Genomic DNA, 26,858 nt, shown 5'->3' on the forward strand with positions numbered 1-26,858 from the left:
ATTCACGGTTTTATGCTTTAATAAATATAAATTCTTCTTTCTGAGGGCAATCAAGAGTATGTGCAAATAATACATATTTTTATTTATGTCTTTATCAGTGAAATTGTTAAAAAGTTGACTCGTAGAAACCATAAGCATTAGAAGATACCGTACCTTCCCATTTGAGTTATGGTTTTTGGTTCAGCTCTAAGAAGCACTAGTTTAAGGACTGTTGCCGCTGCTTCCTAAAATTAAATTCATCAAAAAAATTTGTTGATATTTACTTTATAGAAGAATGTAGCGTCTTTCATTATTCCCCTACCAAACTTACTAATATTCCAATGAATTTGTTAAGGAAACGACTTTATTAGGAGAACTAATGGGTAATAATTCACAATGCATGGTAAGAGGCAAGTAATCATGAAAATATTCATATGTATCTGAAGGAATCATATAATGTAATATATGTATATAAGTGTGAGAATATAAGTTGCTGTAGATAATCAGCCTTATTTTTACAGTCACATCTTATACATGGCTTCAGGGGTTGGAGGAACCATCTAATAAATATTTTTCACTGAAACTATACATGACATACTAATCGTCTAAAATTATTCAGCTTTTATTTTCTGAATATCTTAAACAATCTTCTACCTCTTTTTTATTAAGAAAACATTTTATTCATTATTATTCACTTTCTATAAAACAAATAATTGTGAAGAACTATCATACTTGTTTCTTATGAGATTCATTCTTTGGGGGAAAATTTGCAAGATATTATTATCCCAAATACCTTATATTTAGTTGATTGTATGTAAGCCCATTAATTTAGTTTATAAGTATGAAGGGAACCTGAAAGGTACCTAAGAAACCTTGAATAGCCACACCACTAATTAAAATTTCAATTTCCACAAAATGACACTTAAAAACTTAATGGGAGGACAAAGATTATTATGAATGGTAGAAAGTAAAACTGGAAACTCTTTGTATTGCCTGAAAAAACCAGGTGGTATTCTCTAGGGTAGAATTTCCTAAGAAACTTGAAAAAGTAAAGGGATACATAAAATTTCAGTTCCTCTATTATTAACATTGGAACATAACCCCCTAGCTTTCCCTGGTGCTTCTTTTAGAGTATACAAACAATGACATCATAGTAAAATTTGAAACTTGCTTAGTGGCAATATGAGGCAGTAAAATGAATGACAGGTTGGGTTCTAGTTCTGTTTCTGTAATTACTGTGTTGAGCAACTTAAGAAAGTGACTTGTCTGAGTATCAGTTTCCTCTTGCAGAGGATGAAAGATGATCTCTAGGATCCTATTCAGCTCTAGGACTCCAAAATAGTAGCTGATCTGATCTCATGATTAAGCCTTGGTAGGTACTAATATTTTTCTAATGATTATAAAATTGTTGTGACATTAATTCTTAGCATGGAGGGATGAAGTGACGCTTTCTTTCCCACTTGAACAGTTCCATGCCATCTTACTTCTCCCTGATCAGCTTTCTGCACAGCAGTAGTTCCAACCTTGACTCATCTCCCCAAACTATGTGCTACCCATCCTCTTCCATTTTCTTACTTTTCTCTTTCTTACCTTCCTGTTTTGTGGCTTCACCAGGAGAGGCCATCTGGCCTAGGAACTCCTACAACCTTGTGTCTGTGCCTCCTTAATTTTTAATTAAACAAATGTTTATTGAGAACCTGCTGTTTACTAGGCCCTGCAAACTGGAAATGAACAGAGTCTCTGTCCTTAAGGAACTGATAGTCTGATGAAGTAGATCGATAAGTCAAAGAAGATGGCAACTCAGCCTGGTAAGCAGTTTGGTAGAGAGAGAGAGAGATATTAGCTTGGGTTTAGAGAAGGCTTCAAGAAGGAACTGACAAAAGTCTCAAAGCACAAAAGAGATCATGCTGCCAAAAACTTGAGAAAAGTGGATTCTGGGCAGAGGGAACAAGAGATGCAAGTTGGAATTGTGGTGTGATTGCAGAAGAGCATGGAGTTCAGGATACCCGGGGCACAGGGATATGAGGTGAGGGAAAGGAGACAATCATAGAAAAGAAAGGTTTTAAATGCTGGCTTGGGAGTATGGATTTTATTCTGAATGTAATCAGGAACCACCACGTGATTTTTTTTTTTTTTTGGTATAGGCAGTCTTCCACCACATGATTTTAAATAGGGGGCTGACATGATTATATTTGCTTTTAAGAAAGAACACTTGAGCAGCAATGTGGAGGCTGCTTTCAAGTGGGACAAGCCTGAACTCTGGGGTATCAGGAGGCATTTTCAGAAACTCTGGTGAGAAGTAATGAGGGCCTGGATGAATACGTGGCTCAGGAAGAAGGAAATGGAATCAAAATGTACTCAGGAGAGATTTCAAACAGACTTGAGAGGTTATCCTGGAGGTTATTCTTATATATCATATAGACATCCCTTTTTAGATATCTAAACATCTAAACATTTTAGTCTATGGTGTATTGGAGTGGCTAGAGGGAAATATCTGAAACTGCTGAACTGTGTTCCAGTAGCCTAGATTCTTGAAGACAATCGTGTAAAGATTTAATGTTTACAGTGTGACTGTGTGATGTGAGAACCTTGTGTCTGATGCTTCTTATGTCCAGGGTATGGACAGAGGAATAAAAAATATGGATAAAATAAAGAACTAAATAATAGGGGGGAAATGGTAAAATAAATTGAGTAGATGGAAATACTAGTGGTGAACGAGAGGGAGGGTAAGGGGTATGGTATCTATGAGTTTTTCTTTTTAAAAGAAAAAATTTTTTTTAAAAAAATTTCTTCTACTGGAGTGATGCAAATGTTCTAAAAAATAATCACGATGATGAATACACAACTATGTGATATTGTGAGCCACTGATTCTGCACTATGTATAAAGTAATGTATGAAGATTTTTCTCAATTAAAAAAAATGTACTCAGGAGAGAAAAGTCTAGATGATGATTGAGCTGATGTGTTGGTGACAAAGAGGAAAAGTTGATGGTGATTCCCAGTTTCTGGCTTGAATGACTGAGTAGAGCTACTCAGTAAGAATAGAAACACGGGGGGGGGGGAATCTGTTAGGAACAATAATTAATTTATTCCTGGACATGATATGTTTGAATTTTTTTACTTGGCAATCTAACTCTGGAGAGAAATTACTTTGGGGATGTGGATTTGGAAGCCATCAGAGTGAAGGTGTTCATGGGTGCAGATGACTCATCTGACCCAGTGGTCAGGTTAAAAGAGGACTGAAGTTAGAACTCTGAGGAACATGGCATTTAAGGGACTGGCAAAGACAGTTCCAGGAAGAGAATAAGTTAATTGTCTCTCTATTCACATCCCTTATTTTCCCCAAGAGAAGGAGGGTATTTCTCTAAATCAAGGCTCATCTCTCTACTGCCATATTGGATTCTGTATCTTTGTGTCTCCTCAGGCCTTACTCCATCTCCTATCTTATATCTTTAACCTCTTCTCCTTCCCCTTAACATATAGACACGCTCAAGTTTTGCTCAAAGTCAACCCTTCCTTGACCATGCTTCTAGCCTCTACCCTATCTCATTTCCTTTTCAAATTCTGGAAAGAACAGTCTAACCTCAGTCTCCCTACTCTCTCATCTCCCACTTACTTGGCCTAAAGCAATCTAACTGGTCTTTACCACTTCTCCCACAGTATTCAGTGAGATCCCTGATAACCTCCCACTTGTAAAGTCCAATGAACACCTTTTATTGATCTTCTTCTTTGGGGTATGAGACATCCCTGTAACTTCCTTCTCTTAGCTTTCAGAACGCAACTTCTGTCACAGGGTGAACCATCTTTCTTCTGTTCTCTTAACAGTGTTTTTCCTTTTGCTCCTTTTCTCTTCTCATTCTCTATAACTTTTCCTGGACAATCTTGACCATGTCTACTAAGTTCAACTGTCAGCTTTACCCCTTTGAGTACCAGACCAACATATTTGCCACCTATTGGACATTTCCCTGACTTAAAACCTTTTGGGAAGAAGTTGGAGGAATAAATAAATAGGTTGGCCATTTCCAACAGGCAACAAAATTCAACACTTCCTAGACTGAACTCTTCTCTCCCAAACTTTGTGACCCCTCCCCCAAGTCCTGCCCCTCCATCCATATTCTCTGTCTTTTAAAAGGAAAAAAAAAAGAAAAATTTGAGACTCATCCTGGGCATTACTTTGTCCCTTATGCCACATATTCAACCAGTCAACAAGACCTGAGGATTAGTTCTACAGTCTCTCTAAGGTCTGCCCCCTCCTTTCCATCTGCACCTCCAGTGCCTTAATTCAGGCCCTGAGATCTCTTTCCAAAACTTTAACAATATTATCCTAACTGATTTTCTCCCCTCCAACCCACCTTCCAAACTATAATCATCTGAATTTCCCAGACGGGTATATCAGATCTTGCTGTTCCCTATTTGTAAATCTTTAATTGCTCCCCAGTTTCTCTAGGATAAGGAAACAACCGTATGAATAGGGCCCTTTATTAATATCCTCTGCTCACTTTTTCTGGCCTCATCTACAGCCCCTGCCATCTATTTTAACCACACTGAGGTTCTTGGGGTTTTCCGCAAAGCCCCATTTCCATTACCCTTTTCTGTGCCAGGCTAGACCTACTGCTTATGAGCCAAGAAGTACTCTAACATCACCTCCTTTGTGGCAGTCAGGCAGCCATCCATCTTGAGTGTTGCAGCAGCACCTCGATCTGCCTCCACTTAAATACTTTCCGCACTGTAGGACAATTGTATATAGCTCTCGCACATCAAGAAATGGGCATTAAGGGACACAACGCCAGGCCCTGACTTTTCTTTATCACTGCATCCCCACCTTTTTTTACCCCTGGATTTGGCAACTAACACATGTCCAATGAACGTGTGCTGAACCGCAGGTTATTTCTTCGCAAGAGAGAGAAAATCTCTAAGGGTCTCCGGAATCGGAGGTTGGGTGCAAACCACTGACAGACGCGACTCTTGCAGCATCACCCCTAAACGCTGCGCGGTGCACACATGGGCCCCACAGTTCCTAGGGCGCTAAAGGCTCTCGCCTTACTAGTTTCGCAGCGCGCGGGGGCGGAGCCTCTCCCGGAGGCGGAGCCTCGCGTCCTCACAGCTATTCCCGATCGCCCCGCAGCGCCGGGTCCTGGGGGGCGGGATTGGCAGCCACAGCCCTTAAGAAACGAAACCGCCAAGGCTCAGGCGCAGACCTAGGACTACCTGATAAGAACCACCGGTGAGGGCCAGCTCCGCTAGGACCACTCGGCCATTAGCAATGCAGCTGTAGGTGATCGTCATAGCAAGCGGGTCAGAAAAGGAACGCCTCCAGCCGGACCTAACCGTAGCGATAGCCGTTGGGCGGTGGCTGGGGCGGGGCTCCGAGGGGGGCGGGGCATGCGCCGGCGCGAGAAGGGATTGATTGGCAGAGAGAGAGGCGGAGCCATCTCTGGTTTTGGCTGCTCAGGCGAGGAGACGGGGACGGGGTCCCTCTGGAAAAACCTGGTGGTTGAAGCTTTTGATGTTCGTCCTTAAAATAATTTGAGAGCCACCCTACGGATAGTGCTTCCTATCTTATGATTCATTCACAGTCTAACGTATATAAAATATAGACCTTGATTACACTCAACGCATTAATTCAACAAGCATTTCTTGAACGCCTATTGTGCACTAAGTATCTTTGGTCACTGGGTATGCAAAGATGTGGGTCCTAGATCCTGACTTGAAGGAGTTCATATTCTAGTAGTGGTTACAGAGTCTTAAACAAAGGTCAATCTCGAGTAGTTTGTGCAATGGTGGAAAGATAAAGTATTGTAGAAGCTGGGGTGGAGGCAGCTAATTGTCCTTGGGAGAACCAGCAAGGCTTTCATACCCACAGAGTCTGTCTTAGAGGATGGGTTGGATTTCTGCAAGTGGGGAGGAAAGAGAAGGGCATGTTAGGAAGCAACAGCTTCTGTAAAGGCCTGGAAGAGGGCAGATGGGTTTGGGGAATAGGTATAGGTCAATGTGGTGAAAGAAAACTGTAGGGAGGAGTAGGTAGGAGAACTGACTTTAACTTTTCTAGACCATGGGTGCCTTGAAAAGAATTGCTTTTAAGTGTAGAGTTAAGTTTATATATTTTCATTGTGGTATAGTGGAAAGAGCATGGCTTTTGAAGTGAGACAAATTTGGATTCAGTTATAAGCATTGCCATTTACTCTCTGCCTTTACTGTGACTTAATCTTTTTGAGACTTAGCTTCCTAATCGTTAAAATGATAGTTGTCAAGATAAATGTAGTAATTATGCAAAATAGTTAGCATACAGTAGATATGCAATAGATATTGCTATCCTTTTTTTGATAAATACATTAGTGAGAAATAGTTTCTTGTTCCCAGTGGTGTAATATTAAAGAAAAGGTAATCAGTGGCCTTCTGAGGTGCCAGGCAAGCGGTGAAGATAGGTAGTCGTTGAGTTTACTTTAACCCAGTTCAAGCATATTGAATTTGACAAGGAAGCAACAAAACCGGTCTAGATTAGGGGGGAAAAAAAAAGCTTTGCTAAATCATGTATTGTCCTTTATAAAGGAAATCTTGAATCAGTGTTTCTTATCAGTTTAGATGTAATATCTTGTGTTACAGGTAGGTGACTGAATTAAAACCAGTTTGCTTATATGGGGGAAGAAAACAGAATATGATAATTTTGAGGTAATACTTCCATATGCCCTTTTTAAAAACAGTAAACCAGAATGTATTTCATAAGATATTAATTATTGTTCTAGTCTACTAAAGCTGCCAGAATGCAACACACCAGAGATGGATTGGCTTTTAATAAAAGGGGATTTATTTAGTTAAAAATGTATTGTTCTTCAGAGGAAGGGCAGTTAACTTTCAACTGAGGTTTTTTCTTATGTGGAAAGGCACAGAGTGATCTCTGCTGGCCTTCTCTCCAGGCCTCTGGTTCCAACAACTTTCCCTGGGGTGATTCCTTTCTGCATCTCCTAAGGCCTGGGCTGAGCTATAAGTGCTGAGGTGAGGTTTGCTGAGCTGCTTGGGCTGTGCTATGTTGAGCTCTCTCATTTAAGCTTCCAGCCAATTAAATCAAACATCATACACTGTAGCAGGCACACCTCCTAGCTGACTGCAGATGTAATCAGCAACAGATGAGCTTCAGATGCCATTGGCTCATGTCCACAGCAACAAAACTAGGCACCTTCACCTGGCCAAGTTGACATCTGAACCTAACTACCACAATTATGTGCCAATAATGTGTTAAACTGAATACAATACTTGACAGCTTGTGGCACAAAATAAGAATTTATGGATTATATTTATTTACTAACAAAATGTCCAGCTATTTAAAAAAATGTTTTTAAGAACTTATTTCCAAACCAAGAAAATATGTTAAATCACTTTGTAGCACATGACATCGTATATTCATACCCAGCAGACAGATTTTTGTGCTAGAAACAGAATAGAGAAAAATCTAAATTGAACCAAAAATCCAATAAAGGGTGGTCATAAATTTCTTTGTAAGTCCCAGAACTTTGAACGTCAAATTTTCTTTATAAAAATGAAAACTTCCCCAAACATCAGCAGTACAGTTTCACCTCAGTAAATGTCATGGTCAGGTTTATGTGTTAACTTGGCCAAGTGGTGGTACCTGTTTGTCTGGTTGGGCGAGTGCTGGCCTGTCTGTTGCGATGAGGACATTTCATGGAATTAAATCATGATCATGTCAGCTGCATCCACAGCTGGTTCCATTTGTGATCAGCCAAAAGGGAGTGTCTTCTGCAATGTGTGATGCTTAATCTAATCACCGAAAGCCTTTTAAGGAGGATCCTGCTTTGGCTGGCAAACCTCCCCTGTGGCGTTCATCCAGACCCTCCATCGAAATCGTCAGCTTCATAGCCTGCCCTGTGGATTTTGGACTTTGCGTTCCTGCAGTCGCATGAGACACTTCTATAAATTTTATATTTGCGAGTGTTCCCTGTTGATTCTGTTTCTCTAGAGAACCCTAACTAATACACCTTGATACCAGGAGTGGTTCTTAAGAAATAGAATCCTGAAAATGGGTTTTTATGAATGGTTTTCTACTCTGATTGGACTCAAAGGCACTAAGGACTCTGATTCCCATAGTCAGAATGACATTACCAATCCATGGAGTGAGTTGGCAAAAAAGATAGTCAGAGTATCACCATTCAGTTCTTGTAATGCTTTGTTTTTATGAAGCCAGGCTCTGGAGGATAATGTTTTTGACACCTTTATGGAGTTTTGTGGAAATAGGAAGTATAGAGATGTTGGCTGGTTGTTGTTAGATATATTGTATACATTAATGAGTGAAAGGGATGAACTTAAGGCTTCAAACAAGAAGCTTAAGCACTGTCTGACAGATGTAGGCGTTTCTGCAAGTGTCCTGAAGGAAATCTTATTTTCTGCAGCCGTCGACTTGGGATCTCTGAAACTCAGACTCAGAATCTTATAGTTAGAGTAGCAACTTTACAATGTAAATTGAAATCTCATCTTGGATGGTGTCTGTCATTACATTGAGGGCATTGATTGGAAAGGAGTATTGGAAAAGAGTGGGACCCTGAAAAATGGGATGGCAACATATGGATGGATAATGATATTGGTGGTGAGGTTGAAACCCTAGGTCATGCTGAATCTTCCTAGATGACCCTTGAATAGTGTGCCCTGAGGATGTAGCTACTCCACCTCCAGCTTGCCTTGAGGAGTTGGCCACCCAATCCCATCTGAAGGGATTAGCCCTAGAGTCATTAATCCTGTTTCAACAGATGAAACTGCAAATGAATGCCCTGAAGCAAATGGCTTGGAAGAGACTTCTAATTCTTTTCATGACCAACCCTCACCGCCCCTCATTTCTTCCAGACTTATAACTAGACTAAAGTCCCAGCAGGCCCCAAAGGTGAGGTAAAAAGCATCACACATGAGAAGGTATGTTATACTCCAAAAGAACTGTGAATTTTCCAATTTATATAGACAAAAGTCAGGCGAGTATGTGTGACAATGGATTTTAAGGGTGTGGGATAATGGTGAGAGGAATATAAGGCTGGATCAGGCTGAATTTATTGATATGGGCCCACTAAGCAGAGATTCTGCATTCAGTGTTATAGCTCGAGGGGTTAGAAAAGGCATAAACAGTTTGTTTGGATGGTTGACTGAAACATGGATCAAAAGGTGGCCATTACCTGAGGTTGAAATGCCAGAAATACCCTGGTATAATGTAGATGAGGGGATCCAGAGGTTTAAAGAGATTGGAATGTTAGGGTGGATTTATCATGCAAAGCCTGCTCTTACACCCCTAGAATGTCTGGAGGATGCACCTTTTACTAGAACAGTGAGAAATAAATTTGTGAGACTAGCACCATCATCCCTGAAGAGCTCTGTAGTTGCACTTCTCTGTAAGTCAGATATTACTGTAGGAACTGCTGTCACTGAGGTGAAATCCTTAAACACAATGGGTGTGACTGGATCCTGAGTTGGCAGAAGTCAGGTGGCAGCACTTAATCACCAAAGACAGGGTGGATGTGGCTATTATAATAGACAGCAAACTCAAAACAGGAGTCAAAATAATCGGACTCACAGAGATTTGTGACATTGGCTAGTAAATCATGGAATACTTAGAGATACAATAGATGGGCAGTCTACTAAGTTCTTGTTTGAGCTGCATAAACAAATGAGTTCTAGGTCAAGTGAACAGAAGTTTAACTTGAATTACAAAAACACAGAGTCATGGCCTCTTAATCAATTTCCAGACTTGAGACAGTTTACCCAGAGCCCCTTGAATGAAGGGGAGGCCAGGTCCCTTTGGGGGAAAACCCTGTTATACTCTCAAAGATCTATACTGTTAATCCTCCTCCAAGCCTTCCCCAGGAAGACCGACGGCCTTTTACCAGGGTAACTGTGCTTTGGGGAAGAGAAAATGATTAGCTATATCGAGGATTATTAGACACTGGTTCAGAAGTGGCATTAATTCCAGGAGACCCAAAAAATCATTCTGGTCCACCAGTCAAAGTGGGGGCTTATGGAGGTCAGGTGATTGATGGACTTTGGCTCAAGTCTGTCTCACATTGGGTCTAGTGGGGCCCAGGACCCATTCTGTAGTTATTTCCCCTGTTCCAGAATGCATAATTGGAATACACATCCTGAGCAACTGGCAGAATCCCCATATTGGCTCTTTCTCACGCAGTGAGGGCTATTATGGTGGGAAAAGCAAAGTGGGAGCCACTAGAACTGCCCCTACCTAGCAAAAGAGTAAATCAGAAGCAATACCAGATTTCTGGAGGGACTGCAGAGATAACTGCCACTCTTAAGGACTTGAAGAATGCAGGGGTGATGATTCCCATCACATCCCCATTCAACTCTCCTATTTGGCCTGTACAGAAAACAGATGGGTCTTGGAGGATGACAGTGGATTATTGTAAGCTCAACCAGGTGAAAACTCCTATTGCAGCTGCTCCAGCTTACCGTTCCAGATGTGGTAAGATTGCTTGAACAAATCAGTACCTCCCCTGGTACCTGGTAAGCAGCTATTGATCTGGCAAATGCTTTTTTATCAATAGCTGTTAGTAAGGATCACCAGAAGCAGTTTGCTTTCAGCTAGCAAGGTCAGCAATATACTTTAACTGTCCTATCTCAGGGGTATATCAACTTTCCAGCCCTGTGTCATAATCTTGTCTGCAGGGACCTTGATTGTTTCTCCCTCCCACGAGATATCACAATGGTCCATTATATTGATATCATGTTGATTGGATCTAGTGAGCAAGAAGTAGCAACTACTCTAGACTTACTGGTAAGGTATTTACGAGAAAGAGGATGGGAGTAAATCCAACAAAAATACAGGGGCCTTCCACCTCAGTGAAATTTGTAGGTGTCCAGTGGTGTGGGCATGTCGAGATATCCCTTCTAAGGTGAAGGATAAGCTGCTGCATCTGGCCCCTCCTACAACCAAAAAAGAGACACAATGCCTAGTTGTTCTGTTTGGATTTTGGTGACAACATATTCCTCATTTCGGTGTGCTGCTCTTGCCCATTTATTGAGTGACCAGAAAAGCTGCTAATTTTGAGTGGGGTCCTGAATAAGAGGAGGCTCTGTGACAGGTACAGGCTGCTGTACAAGCTGCTCTGCCACTTGGACCATATGATCCAGCAGATCCAATGGTTCTGGAAGTGTCGGCGGCAAATAGAGATGCTGTCTGGAGACTTTGGCAGGCCCCAATAGGAGAATCACAGTGCAGACCCTTAGGATTTTGGAGCAAAGCCTTACCATCTGCTGCAGATAACTACTTTCCTTTTGAGAAACAGCTTTTGGCCTGCTACTGGGCCTTAGTAGAGACCGAATGCTTAACCTCGGGTCACCAAGTTACCATGAGACCTCAGTTGCCTGTCATGAGCTGAATGTTGTCTGACCCACCAAGCCATAAAGTTGGGTGTGCACAGCAGCACTCTATCATAAAATGGAAATGGTATGTAAAGATAGGGCCAGAGCAGGTCCTGAAGGCACAAGTAAGTTACATGAGGAAGTGGCCCAAATGCCCATGGTCTCAACTCCTGCCACATTACCTTCTCTTTCCCAGACCAGAGCTATGGCCTCTTGGGGAGTCCCTTAGAGTGAATTGACTGAGGAAGAGAAAACTTGGGCCTGGTTTACAGATGGTTCAGCATGGTGTGCAGGTACCACCCGAAAATGGACAGCTGCAGCACTACAGCCCCTTTCTGGGGTGTCCTTGAAGGACAGTGGTGAGGAGAAAATCCTCCCAGTGGGCAGAACTTTGAGCAGTGCACTGGGTTGTTCATTTTGCTTTGAAGGAGAACTGGCCAGAGGTGCATTTGTGTACTGACTCATGGGCTGTTGCTAATGGTTTAGCTGTATGGTCAGGAACTTGGAAAGAACATAATTGGAAAATTATTGACAAAGAGTTTTGAGGAAGAGGTATGTAGATAGAGCTTTCTAAGTGGGCTAAAAACATTAAGATATTTGTGTCCCATGTGAATGTGCACCAGAGGGTGACTTTAGCAGAGGAAGCTTTTAATAATCAAGTGGATAAAATGACCCCATTATCTGGATACCAGTCAGCTTCTTTTCCCAGCAACTCCTGTCATTGCCCAATGGGCTCATGAACAATATGGTCATGATGGTTGGGATGGAGGCTATGCATGGGCTCAGCAACATGGACTTCCACTCACCAGGGCTGACCTGGCTACAGCCACTGCTGAGTTCCCAGTCTAACAGCAGCAAAGACCCATGCTCAGCCCCCAATATGGCACCATTCCCTGAGATGACCAGCCAGCTACATGGTGGCAGGTTGATTACGTTGAACCATTCCCTTCATGGAAGGGGCAGTGATTTGTTCTGACTGAAATAGACACATACTCTGAATATGGGTTTGCTTTCCTGCATGCAATTCTTCTGCCAAAACTACCATCTATGGGCTTACAGAGTGCCTTATCCATCATCATGGTATTCCACACAGCATCGCTTCTGATCAGAGAACACACTTCACAGCAAATGAAGTATGGGAATGGGCATATGCTCATGGAATTCTCTGGTCTTACCATGTTCCCCATCATCCAGAAGCAGCTGGATTGGTAGAATAGTGGAATGGCCTTTTGAAAACTCAATTACGGTGCCAACTAGGTGGCAATACTGTGAAAGGCTGGGGTAATGTTCTCCAGGAAGCTGTGTATCCTCTGAATCAGCATCCGCTGTATGGTGCTGTTTCTCCCATAGCCAGGATCCATGGGTCCAGGAACCAAGGGATGGAAATGGGAGTGCACAACTCACTATTACCCCTAGTGATCCACTAGGAATATTTTGGAGTTCGTTCAGAACCTCTGTCAGAGTTGTTAGCTTCACAGCCTGCCCTACAGATTTTGGACTCTATGCACTCACGATTACGTGAGACTCTTTTAAAATTTTCTATTTACGAATATTGCCTGTTGTTTCTGTTTCTCTAGATAACCTTAACCAATACAATAAAGATATATTTTTTCTTTGATATTTCATAATGCTACTGTTTATTTGTCAAATTTATGAATAAAATCTGGTTAACTTCTTAAATTTACCTACTAATGTCACCCTTCAGATGCTAACTCTGTTGCATTTTTCCTTTTTTTTTTGTTTTTGGGTGCATGGTCCGGGAATTGAACCCGGGTCTCCCACATGGAAGGTGGGCATTCTAAGCACTGAACTACCCATGCATCCATTCTGTTGGATTTTTTAAATGGATATTTTCCAATTAACCTAGGGCCTATGATAGCGAGCACACTGACATATACTTTGATAAAAATTGGTCTGAAATATATTTTATTCATGAATTATTCAGCAAATATTTATTGGAAGCCTATTATATTTCTAGCTGTGCACAGAGCAAGACAGGGACAGTGCCTACTTTTAGAGAGCTAACCATTTAGAATACAACAAATTGAGCACTCGTTCCAAATCATGTTGAACATTTGTTTCATTGTTCAGGATTTACATAGCTATCAATTTCCGCTATGAGAGTGAATAAAATCCTTCCTTCTTTGATGGTTAGGTCTGGTTTCTGCTTGGTCAGGTGATGCTACCCATTTGTCTGGTCAGGCAAGCACTGGCCTAAGTATTGCTGCAAGGATATTTCATGGCTGGTTGATAAACTGGAAGAATTATTTTAACTCATCAGTCAGTTGATTGCAGCTGTGGCTGATGACATCTATGATTACTAAGGGCGCTTCTCCTGCAAATGAGATAATGCAATCAGTTGGATTTGATATTATCAGTTGCAGGCTTTGAAGGGAGAAGAGAGAATTTTCGCTGCTTCTTCAGCTAGTGAGGCTCTCCTGTGGAGTTTGTCAAGACCCTTCATTGGAGTTGCCAGCTTCACAGCCTGTCCAATGGATTTTGGACTCTTCCGTTCCCATGGTTGCGTGAGATACCTTTATAAATCTCATATTCACAGATCTCTCCTGTTAGTTTCTGTTTCTTTAGAGAACGGTAATACAGTTCTGCATGTCTTTCTTCAAATTCTGTTATGAAAATCTGAAATCTATAGTTGAAAAGGCCTGTACTTTGATTTATCTATGCTTTTTGTTATTTATGACAGTCAAGTATTTTGTTTTTCCCCTTAGTTCACCCCAACATACCTGTTGCAGTTTTGTCTACCCAGTTGCCTTTTTATGTGACACTTCACTGAAGCTTTCTGTTCCCTTCACTGTGGTCCTTTGTTGCTTTCCTCCTTACTAGGCTGATCACCTGGGCCTCCTCATCTTGCCTTTCCTGGCTTCTGATTCACTTGGGTGACTAGTCTTTACAGTTCATTAAATGCTGGGTCTTCGTTAAATAGAACAAATCAGCATTTCCAATCAGCATTTCCTTGAGCTTTATTGTGAACTTAAGGTCTTTTTTGCAATAATATTGTCTTCCTAAATGCCATTTTGAATTAATACCCTCAAAAAGACAATGGTTTCCTGAGGAATCTTGTTTTGAAGGTCGGACTAAAAGAGACTGATAAAGAAATGCATAATTCAGCAAATAATCATTCATTAATGGAGAACATTACCCCAGCCCTTCAAGGTTTTGCCACCTAGTTGGCACCTTAATTGTTTTCAAAAGGTGTTAATTCTCACCACTGAGAGTATTTGATTCTGTAGGATCATAGTTCAAACCATTTGGTATGTGTGCTGGTTTGAAAGGATATATGCCCCCTAGAAAAGCCATGTTTTAATCAAAATCCCATTTCATAGAGGTAGAATAATCCCTGTTCAATACTGTATGTTTGAAACTGTAATCAGATCATCTTCCTGGATGATGTGATTTAGTCAACAGTGGTTGTTAAACTGGATTAGGTGATGTCATGTCTCCACCCACTTGGGTGGGTCTTGATTGGTTTACTGGAGTCCTACAAAAGAGGAAACATTTTGGAGAATGGGAGATTCAGAGAGAGCAGAGAATGCTGCAGCACCATGAAGCAGAGAGTCCATGAGCCAGCCACCTTTGGAGATGAAGAAGGAAAATGCCTCCTGGGGAGCTTCAAGAAACCAGAAGCCAGGGAAGAAGAAGCTAGCAGATGACACTGTGTTTGCCATGTGTCCTTCCAGGTGAGAGAAGAACCCTGGCTGTGTTCACCATGTGCCCTTCCATTTAAGAGAGAAACCCTGAACTTCATTGGCCTTCTTGAACCAAGGTATCTTTCCCTGAATGCCTTTGATTGGACATTTCTAAGGACTTCTTGCAATTGGGACATTTTCTCGGCCTTGGAACTGTAAACTAGCAACTCATTAAATTCCCCTTTTTAAAAGCCATTCCATTTCCGGTATATTGCATTCCAGCAGCTAGCAAACTAGAACAGTATGGTATATCAATTACACACAAAAGTGCTAAATAAAAAAATTCAATTTTTGGTACCTTGATATTGAACTGAAATTTATATGCACATGTGGTGGTTTTAAAATATTAGGTACCCCAGAAAAGCCATGTTTTAATCCTGATTCAATCTTGTGGGACAGCCATTTCTTTTCTTCTTGATTTAGTACTGTAGGGTAGAATCTTTTGATTAGGTTATGTTACTTGCAGGACAAGTAAACACAAGTAAGCCTTTTGTACCTGCTAGACTCTTTTAATCTAGAGGTTCAGCAACTGGGTCTTTCTCTGTTCTGCTGACATTTCAGACCTAAGCACCTTAAAAAGCTTCAAAGAGAGAAATAGTTTCCAGTCCTAAATTTGAACATCAGATAGGGTGAGTGGGTCATCAAGGTAAAAGTGTGTTGGTAAGTGTGGTAGTTAAATTCAGCTGTCAACTTGGCCAGGTGAAGGCACCTAGTTCTGTTGTTGTGGACATGAGCCAATGGCATGTGAACCTCTCATCTGTTGTTGATTACATCTGCAGTGAGCTAGGAGGCATGCCTGCTGCAATGAATGATGTTTGATTTAATTGGCTGGTGCTTAAATGATAGACTTAAAATAGCACAGCCCAAGCAGCTCAGCATACCTCATCTCAGCACTTGAAGCTCAGCCTAGGCCTTTGAAGATGTAGAAAGGAATCACCCCAAGGAAAGTTGTTGGAACCCAGAGGTTGGAGAGAAGGCCAGCAGAGATCACCCTGTCCCTTCCCACATAAGCAAGAACCTCAGCTGAAAGTTAACTGCCTTTCCTCTGAAGAACTGATGAAATTAATCCCCTTTTATTAAAAGCCAATCCATCTCTGATGTGTTGCATTCTGGCAGCTAGCAAACTTGAACAGTAAGTTAGTATGGGGGTTTGAGTCCTGCTTCCATAATGATCCCCTTTTGCTCTCCACTTTTCTTTTTTTGGGTGTCATTCTGTATAGGGTTCAAAGCCCTGACCTGTGTTTGTTCTGTTGAGCATACTAGAAAATAAGTAATCCAACAATTAATTGGTATTTAATGAAACTAAGTAAGTGTATGATGCCTGTTTAAATGTTAATTGGTGTGTTACTCAGGTACAAGTGTTTAATGCCTGCTTAATTGTTAATTGGTGTGTTTGGCCTTGTTATTAATTGGTGTGTTACTTAAATATATAGTAAGTGTTAAATGTCTGTTTAAAGTTGTTAGTTGGTGTGTTACTGCATTTGTATTGTTCAAGTATTCCCAATTGGTAAACTGAATGCAGATGTTCTTTAAAATGGGAAATTCTAATTCTAATAGTGTTCCTGAATATGCCCTTAGCACTGTATTTTGAATATTTGGAAAGATTTTCATACAAACCTATGAAAATAAAACAATAAAAAATAGTTTATTTCTGTAACACAATCTGACCTCAATATGATTTAAAGAAAGAAATGGCCTGAAAATGGTTCTATAGAAAGGATGCTATATTGCAATAATAGTTGTTCTGCAAAAGAGAGCAGAAATGGAATGAGATGATTATTTCAGTTTGCTAAAGCTGCTGAAAAGCAGTATACCTGAAATAGGTTGGCTTTTAACAATGGGGATTTATTAAGTTACAAGTTAAAACTATGAGGCCATGTGTTCTAGTTTGCTAGCTGCCTGAATACAATATACCAGAAATGAAATGGCTTTTAAAAAGGGGAATTTAATAAGTTGGTAGTTTACAGTTCTAAGGCTGAGATAATGTCCCAGTTAAAACAAATCTATAGAGATGTTCCATCAAAGGCATCCAGGGAAAGATACCTTGGTTCAAGAAGGCTGATGAAGTTCAGGGTCTCTCTCTCTCAAGTGAGAAGGCACATGGCAAACACAGTCAGGAAATTCTCTCTCAAGTGGAAAGGCACATGGTGAACAATGTCAGGGGTTCTCTCTCATCTGGAAGGGCACATGGCAAACACAGTGTCATCTGCTAGCTTTCTCTCCTGGCTTCTGGTTTCATGAAGTTCCCCAGGAGCATTTTCCTTCTTCATCTCCAAAGGTCACTGGCTCATGGACTCTGCTTCATGGTGCTGCAGCATTCTCTGCTCTCTCCAAATCTCTTTCTTTCTCCAAAACGTTCCCTCTTTTATAGGACTCCAGAAACTAATCAAGACCCACCCAAATGAGTGGAGACACATTTCACTCAATCCAGTTTAACAGCCACTCTTGATTGGGTTACATCTCCAGGGAGATGATCTAATTACAGATTCAAACATACAGTATTGAATAGGGATTAGTCTACCTTTATGAAATGGGATTTAGATTAAAAGACAGCTTTTCTACGGAACACACATCCTTTCAAACCAGCACACCATGAAAAGGTCCAAATTAAGGCATCAACAAGAGGATACCTTCACTGAACAAAGGCTGATGCCATCCTGGGTTTCTTTGTTACATGGGAAAGCACATGGCAATGCTTGCTGGTCCTTTTGCTCCAAAATATCTGTGGGCTTCTGTGGGTCCTTGCTTGTTTCTTTCAGGGCATTTCTGTCTCTGCCTCCTTCACTTGGCTTCATCTCTTTAAGCTTCTGTGGGCTCTCTTGGCTTTTACTGTCTTTCTGTCCTCCCACAAAGAACTCCCATAAAGAGGATTAAGACCCACCTTGAATTGGGTGAGTGACATCTCCATGGAAACAACCTAGTCAAAAGATCGTGCTTGCAATAGGTCTGTACCCACAAGAATGGATTAGAAAGACATGGCTTTTCTGGGGGTACATAACAGTTTGAAACCAGCACAATGATGTATATTCAATCCTTTATTTGTCCCTCTCAAAGTATATATCTGTGTTTCTGTTTTCATGTGACTTTCTATTTATGTCTGCTTGGTCAATGTATATTTTTGTACCTCTGGATGATAATAGCAAATTAAAAAAAATTTCTTAGAGAGCTCTATTCTTGCTTAAAGATAAATAAATGCATATATATGTATATACACACATTTATTTTTTATTTTATATACACACACACACACACACATATCCTGAAGTGCCAGAGAAAAAGGAAAACACCCTCCAGGCACCAGGGTTCAAAGCCTTAGTTTTTGTAATTATTGTAATCAAGCCTGGATATTTGGAAAGAAATAGCCCTCTGAATTTGTGGAAGGCAGCAGAGGGATGCCTCAGGAAATGGCAAAGATTTTCCAGTTGTCCAGATTATAGCTTTAGGTAAAATAGATCTAATAATTGGAAACAATTAAAAGAAGGGCTTAGGGACTCTCATCAATACTAAGGCCACCTCAGGGGTCTTAAATCCCATAGCCCTCATTTAAAACTTTTAAAACCAGGTTTAACAGACCAGAGCTCATTCTTTCTGTCTCAGCTGCCCTTAGGGCCTAACCAATTAAGACAGTATGGGGGAAGAGTTGGATATAGAAAGATGGGGGAAGTGAATTCCTTCTACTGGGCCTGGAGATTCGAAATAGTAGGCACAGAAGAAATGTTGTGGAATAGGACATGCTTGTTCTGAAAGAATTCCCCACTTAAAATTATTTTTTTTCAATAATACCTTTGCAATAGTAACCATAGTAAACAAGTATTATTAAAATATAAATTGCCTTGGGATAGGAGTAATTGAGTAAGATAATTACTGAATTTCTGTAAGTAAAAGAAAATGTTCTTGAGAGTTATGGAAAAGTTTTTCTGGATTTATGCCTGGGACAAGTTAAAGAATTGTAGCATGTTTTCCAGAACTAGATAGTCAATATACTTTTAAGGTTGTTCATAATTTTAGCAAAGAGATTTTTTAACCTCCAATTAAAGAAATAAACAAGCGAACATGACTGCAAAAAATGTAGTGACAAAGTCTATCCTATTCCTGTTTTTATAATGACTTTTTTGGATGAAACATATACAATTTTGTTCTACTTAGGTATGTTAGATTTTTATGATGGTAAAAAGTTTATAAGTTTGTGCTTAATGAGATTAAGTTATTATTTTGACAAGGTTTATTTTTAAAATAATTATGTTTTGTAAGATGTTTAAGGACATATCAAAGATTTTTTTGGTAATTTACTGTTTGCAGGTATGTAAACTATGTATACAATATGTGCTTTGTAAAGAAAAGTGAGTAGTTGTATCCTTGAGAATGTCTAAAACAAAGCCCTGAATGGATATGGAACTTGGTAGAAGATTTGTGAAGTGGATTTTGTTTGATGTAGTTATTGCTTACTAAAATTTGGCAAGCTTGTCTAAGGGAGTATGATTTGTCCTAGAGTAAAATAGCTAGTTTTTAATATGTAAGACAAGACCTGAATGGATATGAAAGTTGTAGAAGGTTTGTTAAAGTGAATTCTGTCTGTCATAGTCAATGCTGACCACAGATTTGATAGGCTTGTTTATAGTATTTTTCAAAAGACATTTGTGTCAAACCATGTATTCATACAAAACTGGAGTTTAGTTTTCTCTCTGTTAAAATAATATGGATTGTTGGTCTCTTATTGAAAGGGCATACAAAGTTTTTCTTAAGCATCTGAGAACTCTGTCTAGAAGACAGAGATTTTAGATCCTATCAGAATAATATCCTTGTTGATGTTTATGTTGACCTTATCCTTTATTTCAGAAAACAAGTCTTCTCACTTTTAAAGGAAAAAGATGTTGTAAAAGTAAGGTACTAAATAGTTTAACATATTACATAGGAAGTATTTGGAAAGTATTACAGTACTTATAGGGGATTTTCTATTCTTTCTTTAATTAAACTTGTATAGATGAAATGTTATTTATATATTTAGAGATTGTATAAAATTCCTAAAGACTTGACAATGTTCTCACTGTCCATGTTATAACCTGATATTGGTGCGTATGATGCTAGATAGCAGTATGATGTTGTTAGTCCTGGTTTTAGTTATTCTCAGAAAAATATTGCAGATCACGGAAACAATCAAACTTATTTTTCAGTTACATTACTGTGCCTTAATGCCTCTCTGAAAGCACGTGTTGTCAACTATAAGTCAGAACTTCATTTTAAAAAAAAAGAGACTTTAAAGAGAAGCAAGGCAAGTATATAAATTATGTTCTACTTGTTAATTAACATAGCCCAGGTAAATTGTAAATATGAGACAGGACAAAACTTCTGCTATCATTTGTGGTTGATGACCTCAGTATAAGTTACCTGTCAAATGTTTTAGAAAAATGCTTAAAGAAGATTATAGCCTAAATTGTAAGCTCTTACAGCATTCACATTTACTCCTGAGCCTTAACTGTTGTTTCTAAATTCTGAGATACCTTGCCCTTTGTATATAACCTGAAAGTTTCCTGGAACTTTGTGTGGCAGCTGTGATTCAGAGTTATACTTCTCCATCTCTGAAAGTCAGCATTACTCCATACAGCAACTGTTAAAGAAACTGAAAAAGAGATCAGACTTAGATTGGAGATGTTAATGAAGCCAGTCTAGTTTAGACTAAGGTAAATAAAAATACCTGGGCAAAAGGTGATATTGTCATATTTTTAGAACTTTAACTTTTGTGTGAGACCAAAGGAAGAGATGTTTACTTTGTCTAAAATATAAATTTTCTATAGCACACTGTGCTAGTTTGCTAGCTGCCAGATGCAATATAACAGAAATGGAACGGCTTTTAAAAAGGGGAATTTAATAAGTTGCTAGTTTATAGTTCTAAGGCTGAGAAAATGTCCCAATTAAAACAAGTCTATAGAAATGTTCACTGAAAGGCATCCAGGGAAAGATACGTTGGTTCGAGAAGGCCGATGAAGTTCAGGGTTTCTCTCTCAAGTGAGAAGGCACGTGGTGAACACAGTCATGGTTTCTCTCTTGGCTGGAAGGGCACATGGTGAGCACAGCATCATCTATTGGCTTTCTCTCCTGGCTTCCTGTTTCATGAAGCTCCCCGGGAGGTGTTTTCCTTCTTAATCTCCAAAGAGCTGGCTAGTGGACTTTTTGCTTCGTGATTTCTATAGACTTGCAGCATTTTCTGCTCTCTCTGAATCTCCTTCATTCTCCGAAATGTTTTCTCTTTTATAGGACTCCAGAAACTAATCAAGACCCACCAAATGGGTGGAGACACACCTTCCCTAATCCATCTTAACAACCACTTTTTTTCTTTTTTATTAATTTTTAAATTAAAAAAATATATAACAACAGACATGAACATTCTTAACATATGATCATTCCATTCTACATATATAATTGGTAATTCACAAAATCATCACATAATTGCATATTCATCATCATGATCATTTCTTAGAACGTTTGTATCAATTCAGAAAAAGAAATAAAAAGATAACAGAAAAAAATTCATACATACCATACCCCTTACCCTTCCCTTTCATTGATCACTAGCATTTCAATCTACTAAATTTATTTTAACATTTGTTCCTCCTATTATTTATTTTTATTCTGTATGTTTTACTCATCTGTTGATAAGGTAGATAAAAGGAGCACCAGGCAAAAGGTTTTCACAATCACACAGTCATATTGTGAAAGCTATATCATTATACAATCATCTTCAAGAAACATGGCTACTGGAACACAGCTCTACATTTTCAGGCAGTTCCCTCCAGTCTCTCCATTACATCTTGACTAACAAGGTGATACCTATTTAATGCGTAAGAATAACCTCCAGGATAACCTCTCTACTGTGTTTGGAATCTCTCAGCCACTGACACTTTATTTTGTCTCATTTCACTCTTCTCCCTTTTGGTTGAGAAGGTTTTCTCAATCCCTTAATGCCGAGTCCCAGCTCATTCTAGAATTTCTGTTCCATGTTTCCAGGAAGGTCCACACCCCTGAGAGTCATGTCCATGTAGACAGGGGGAGGGTGTTAACAACCACTCTTGATTGGGTTACATCTCCAGGGAGATGATCTAATTGCATACAGTATTGAATAGGAATTATTCTGCCTGTACGAAATGGGATTTTGATTAAAAATGGCTTTTCAAGGGTACATACATCGTTTCAAACCAGCACACACACCATGTAATTTAATCTGTCTAGTCAGCTAATTTAAACTAATTCATCTTAATTTGACATGGAATCTAGAATAGAGATTACAATCTTAATATTATATACAGGCTAATGTAATACCTTGGTGCATTTCAAAGTATTGTGGACAGAAAATTAAAAAATATTTGCAGTGTCCCTTGAGGGACTGGAGAAAAATGTGGAACTATTAAACTTCCTCATCTGGGGAATTCCTGATGTTCTTTTAAATAATAGAGGCTCCCAATTTCATATGCTAAGCCCTTGAGGCTTGTCCTTATGAAACTTATTTCTGTAATGGTGAAGCTAAGTCTATTTATAATTAATGCCTAAGAGTCACTCCTGGAGATCTTTTGTTGCTCTGATGTGGTCTCTCTCTCTTTAAGCCAAACTCTGAAAATAAACTCACTAACTTCCCCTCTATGTGGAATAAGACCCCCAGGGATGAGACTGGCCCTTACATTGTGTGATTGGCAATGCTGTCTTGACCAAAAGGGAAAAGAAATGAAACAATATAAAATTTCAGTGGCTAAGAGATTTCAAATAGAGTTGAGAAGTCTTTCTGGAGGTTATTCATATATAGCCATGGCAGTTTGAAATATATAACTTATATTTCAGCCAGATATTGCAAACTACAACTGTATGCCAAGTTCCAATCAACGGTAGTTGTAGTCCTAAATTATAACTCTTAGGCTTAATTATAATGAAGTAAAAGAACCTCTTTTGTTGCTCATATGTGGCCTCTCACTAAGCAACTTGGCAGGTGAACTCACTGCACTCCCTCCTAGGTGGCACATGACTCCCAGGCAACATGGGACATGACTCCCAGGGATGGGCTGGGACCCAGCATCATGAGAATGGGAAACCCTTCTTGACCAAAAGGGTAAAGAGGGAAATGAGACTATGTAAAGTCTCAGTGGCTGAGAGATTATCCTGGAGGTTATTCTTATGCATTATATAGAGTGGTTAGAAGGAAGTACCTGAAATTGTAGAACTGGTTCCAGTAGCCTTGATTATTGAAGACTGTAACTATATAGCTTTCACAGAGTGACTGTGTGATGGTAAAAACCTGTGTCTGATGCTCCTTTTATTGAGGGTATGGACAGATGAGTAAAAAAAATAAGGATAAAAAATAAATAATAAGGGGAGATAAAGGGTAAAACTTGTGTAGATTGAAATACTGTGGGTCAGTGAGAGGCAGGGGTAAGGGGTATGGGATGTATGAGTCCTTTTTTCTTTTTATTTCTTTTACTGGAGTGATACAAATATTCTAAAAATGATTGTGGTTAAGAATGCACAACTATGTGATGATACTGCGAGCCATTAATTGTATAATGTGGTTGGCCTCTGTGTGTGGATATTTCTCAATAAGACTATTAAAAAAGTAGTTGTGTGTGTGTGTCTGTGAAGCATATATGGCAAAATGTTAATTATTGTATTTAAGTGGTATGTACTTGGCTGTTCATTGTATTGTTTATTTTCTATTTTCTGTATATCTGAAAAATACATAATAAAATTGTCTATTTTAACAGAAAAAAAAAAACCTGCATGACCACTTTCACTGACCAGTGAATTGTTTTTAAAGGTTAGCTTCTCAGAAGGAAAAGTCATGGATTTTTAATGGTCTGGTTTCCCTGGAAAGTTTGTAAATATTGCAATGTCTATCTCATCAGACACTCACTAATTCATTTAAGTATTTAAGTTCTCTTTTAACGAGTGACTCATTACTGTTGTTCTTCTTCAAAATGGAAATATTTTAATAGTTTTTTCTTCTTCAATCACTGTAAAATTTCGAATAATGGTAAAAAACCTCTCTATTTTACCACCCCACAATAATAATCCCTGCACTAATCTAAATTATATTTGTCCTTTCTTTTTCACATATTTATATTTAACATTAATGCATATATGTGTACATAACTTTCTGTAATCTGTTTTATTGTTTTGGCTTTTAACTTAGTATAGTGTTTTCTTTGACTTAATTCATAAAATGAGCTAACATATTGACCAAAATGATATTTCTTCCTTTTGACCAAGCTGCCAGTCTTACTCCTCACATACCCCTACCTGCTCCTGTCTCCAGCGTGATTACCTTAATTTAATCTTGAAGCTGTGGCACTGCATAGCAAAATAACACTGACCAGAGGGGGAAAAAAAGGGGGAAAAAAGTACATCAGGTACTAACTATTTCAAGATTTCAACCTTGTCCCCAACCTCCTCCTCTCCTCTTTTGTCAGATGGCTTGCTGGTACCCACTAGCTTTACCCTGACTCACCCACGTCCTTGCTTTGCTTGGAGTTGAGTTATCTTCCTTCTCTCTATGAATAAAGTCATCTTTGCTCATTGAACATTGGTGCAATTTTTCTTTGACAATATATAAAGCACATTGTTACTGGTTCCCAGCATGTGCTTCTTAATTAATGGCTGTAATGGTTCTTATGATTTCATATTGTCATGTGACCAAATCTTTCAAATAAGATACATTTAAGAAAGCACAGCCTGGTTTATGTGAAGTACTTTTTTATTCATTCAATGAACGTTTGAATGATGAGTGAAGGCACAAATAACAGAAATTTCCTAAAATTCTCCCTTTAAAGAAATGTGACCATGGTGAATTGAATTGGGCACCCCAGTTTGATGTGTTTTTAGTCTTGGTCTGCATTCTATTGGGTGTGAACTCATTGTTAATAGGGTCTCTTGAAGATGTTACTTCAGTTAAGATGTGGTCTCCCTAAATCAGATTGATTTTCAGTCCGAATTACGGGAGTATTTAATAAGCAGACTGAAATTCCAACATAGAGAAAGTCATAGGAAGAAGCCAGAATGCAAAAGAAGCCAACAGAACCTGGAAGAGAAAGAAGACGTTGCTATGTGACAGACTAGGCAAGGACCAGGATGACCAGCAGTCAGCCCCAGATGCTGCTGACTTCAGGGAGAAAGCATTGCCTTCCTGACACCTCAATTTTGGACTTCTCCTAGCTTCCTAATTGTGAGCCAATAAATTCTTGTTGTTTAAGCCAACCCATTATATGGCATCTGTTTTAGCAGCTGGGAAACTGAGACAGTGTCCTTAAATGCCTTTCCCCTTTTTCTGGCTTGAAGTTTCTTCAGAACAGAGGACAATCATTATGAAAATTTTTTATCACCAGCGTTTCACACAGAGATGGACACAGTTTAGTTGGCTACATTCCATAATTGATAGTATTATAATTTATTTATTTGTTCTCCTACCTCCATTTTCACCCCTTATACAAAAAGGTTAAATTCTCATTTTTGCAATAAAGCTTAGTTAAGTTTAAGACAGGATATCTAGGTGGCATACATCACTGGAAGCAACTCAAATGCATGCATTATACTATGGTTGATTTCAAATATAATTGCTGTATCAGAGCCAGCAGAGGGAGCACAGAGCACAGCTTTGAAGGATAAAGCAGACTACAGCTGTGCTGCAGAAGAATTAGAAAGTCCGCTCAGGGCTTTTACAGAAGGAAATAGGAACCAGGAAGAAGGTCATTCTTTATCTTCATTCTCGTCTGTCTTGTTATCTTTTGTAAGTCATTCAGGCCAAGACCTGTTCTCATCTTTTCTTTTTACCTAGTTTAACAGCTTTTTATAGCCCTTCCCTTTCCTCTAGTTAATTACACAAGACCTGTAAGTACCATCTTGTCCAGGCTGATTTGTCTTTCAGCCAGCTCTGTCCCTTAGCCCAGATCCAGGAGATGAACATTGGTGAGGGTCTCAGAAGGGCACTGAAAACCCTAGGAGTCCTGACTCACCCATCCCCACTAAATAGAAGCCATTTGGGGGGATTTAAAGGGTCAAGCTGAGGCCTGGGATTGGAGTTGAAAGAGAAACTGAGAGCTGGTCAGGAAGTGGTATATGGAGGGGGGTTTCCAGAGAGTGGAAAGAATGCCTCTTCTTGCTGTACTATTTTACGTAAGCTGATCAATGGCAGACACAGAACCATTCATGATATTTCCCCAACCACACAGAGGCTAATATATACCAGTGTTTCTCAAATTTTTCTGTGGGATAGTGGGATGTTAATAGGTATCATGTGAGAATAAGGTCTGTGATCAAATAAATATGTGAGGATTATAAACTTTGCATGATTCTATGGTATATGAGTATATCTTAAGAAAATTGCATTAAAAGAAGTATGTGGGAAGTTTGGTTTAAAAAATTTGACAGATTACTATGGGAGCCCTATTTCCTTGAATATGCTAATTAATGTGGTTTGTGAATCTCTGCTCGAAGGGGATATGATGTGTGGGGTTTTCCAAACTTATTTGGACTGAACCTTTTTATTTTTTAACAGGTGGCATCTTACAGGATGAGTATTCTATAAATTAGTTTTGGAAAATGCTGATATACACTTGTTTGATGTTTACCAAATTAGTTGGTAATTAACCCATGAAATATAGCCACAAAGCACCCAGTTTCAAAATGGTGTTTGTACTGGTCTGTTAAGCTGCTGGAATGCAATATATGAGAAATGGAACGGCTTTTAAAAAGGGAATTTAATAAGTTACAAGTTTACAGTTCTAAACCTATAAAAATGTCCAAACTAAGACACCCAGGGAAAAAATACCTTAATTCAAGAAA

At 39.3% G+C, this 26,858-nt stretch overlaps 1 protein-coding gene across 8 annotated transcripts in view; it reads right to left on the reverse strand.

Moving 5' to 3' along the window:
• Window positions 1–5,342, reverse strand: part of LOC143668318 (uncharacterized) — a 69,950-nt gene extending 64,608 nt beyond the window's left edge. For all 8 annotated transcript variants that reach the window (XR_013168383.1, XR_013168384.1, XR_013168380.1 and 5 more), the window contains exons 1-2: window positions 5,188–5,342; window positions 154–224 (exon numbers count right to left, since the gene is read on the reverse strand). Coding sequence is in view for 2 of the 8 variants with exons in the window: in XM_077143033.1 (XP_076999148.1) it covers window positions 154–224; window positions 5,188–5,265 (149 nt within the window). In the remaining 6 variants the exon portion in view is untranslated. The remainder of the gene's footprint in view (window positions 1–153; window positions 225–5,187) is intronic.
• Window positions 5,343–26,858: the final 21,516 nt, after the last annotated feature.

The sequence above is a fragment of the Tamandua tetradactyla genome, chromosome 24 (assembly GCF_023851605.1).
Source record: "Tamandua tetradactyla isolate mTamTet1 chromosome 24, mTamTet1.pri, whole genome shotgun sequence".
Taxonomy (NCBI): Eukaryota; Metazoa; Chordata; class Mammalia; order Pilosa; family Myrmecophagidae; genus Tamandua; species Tamandua tetradactyla.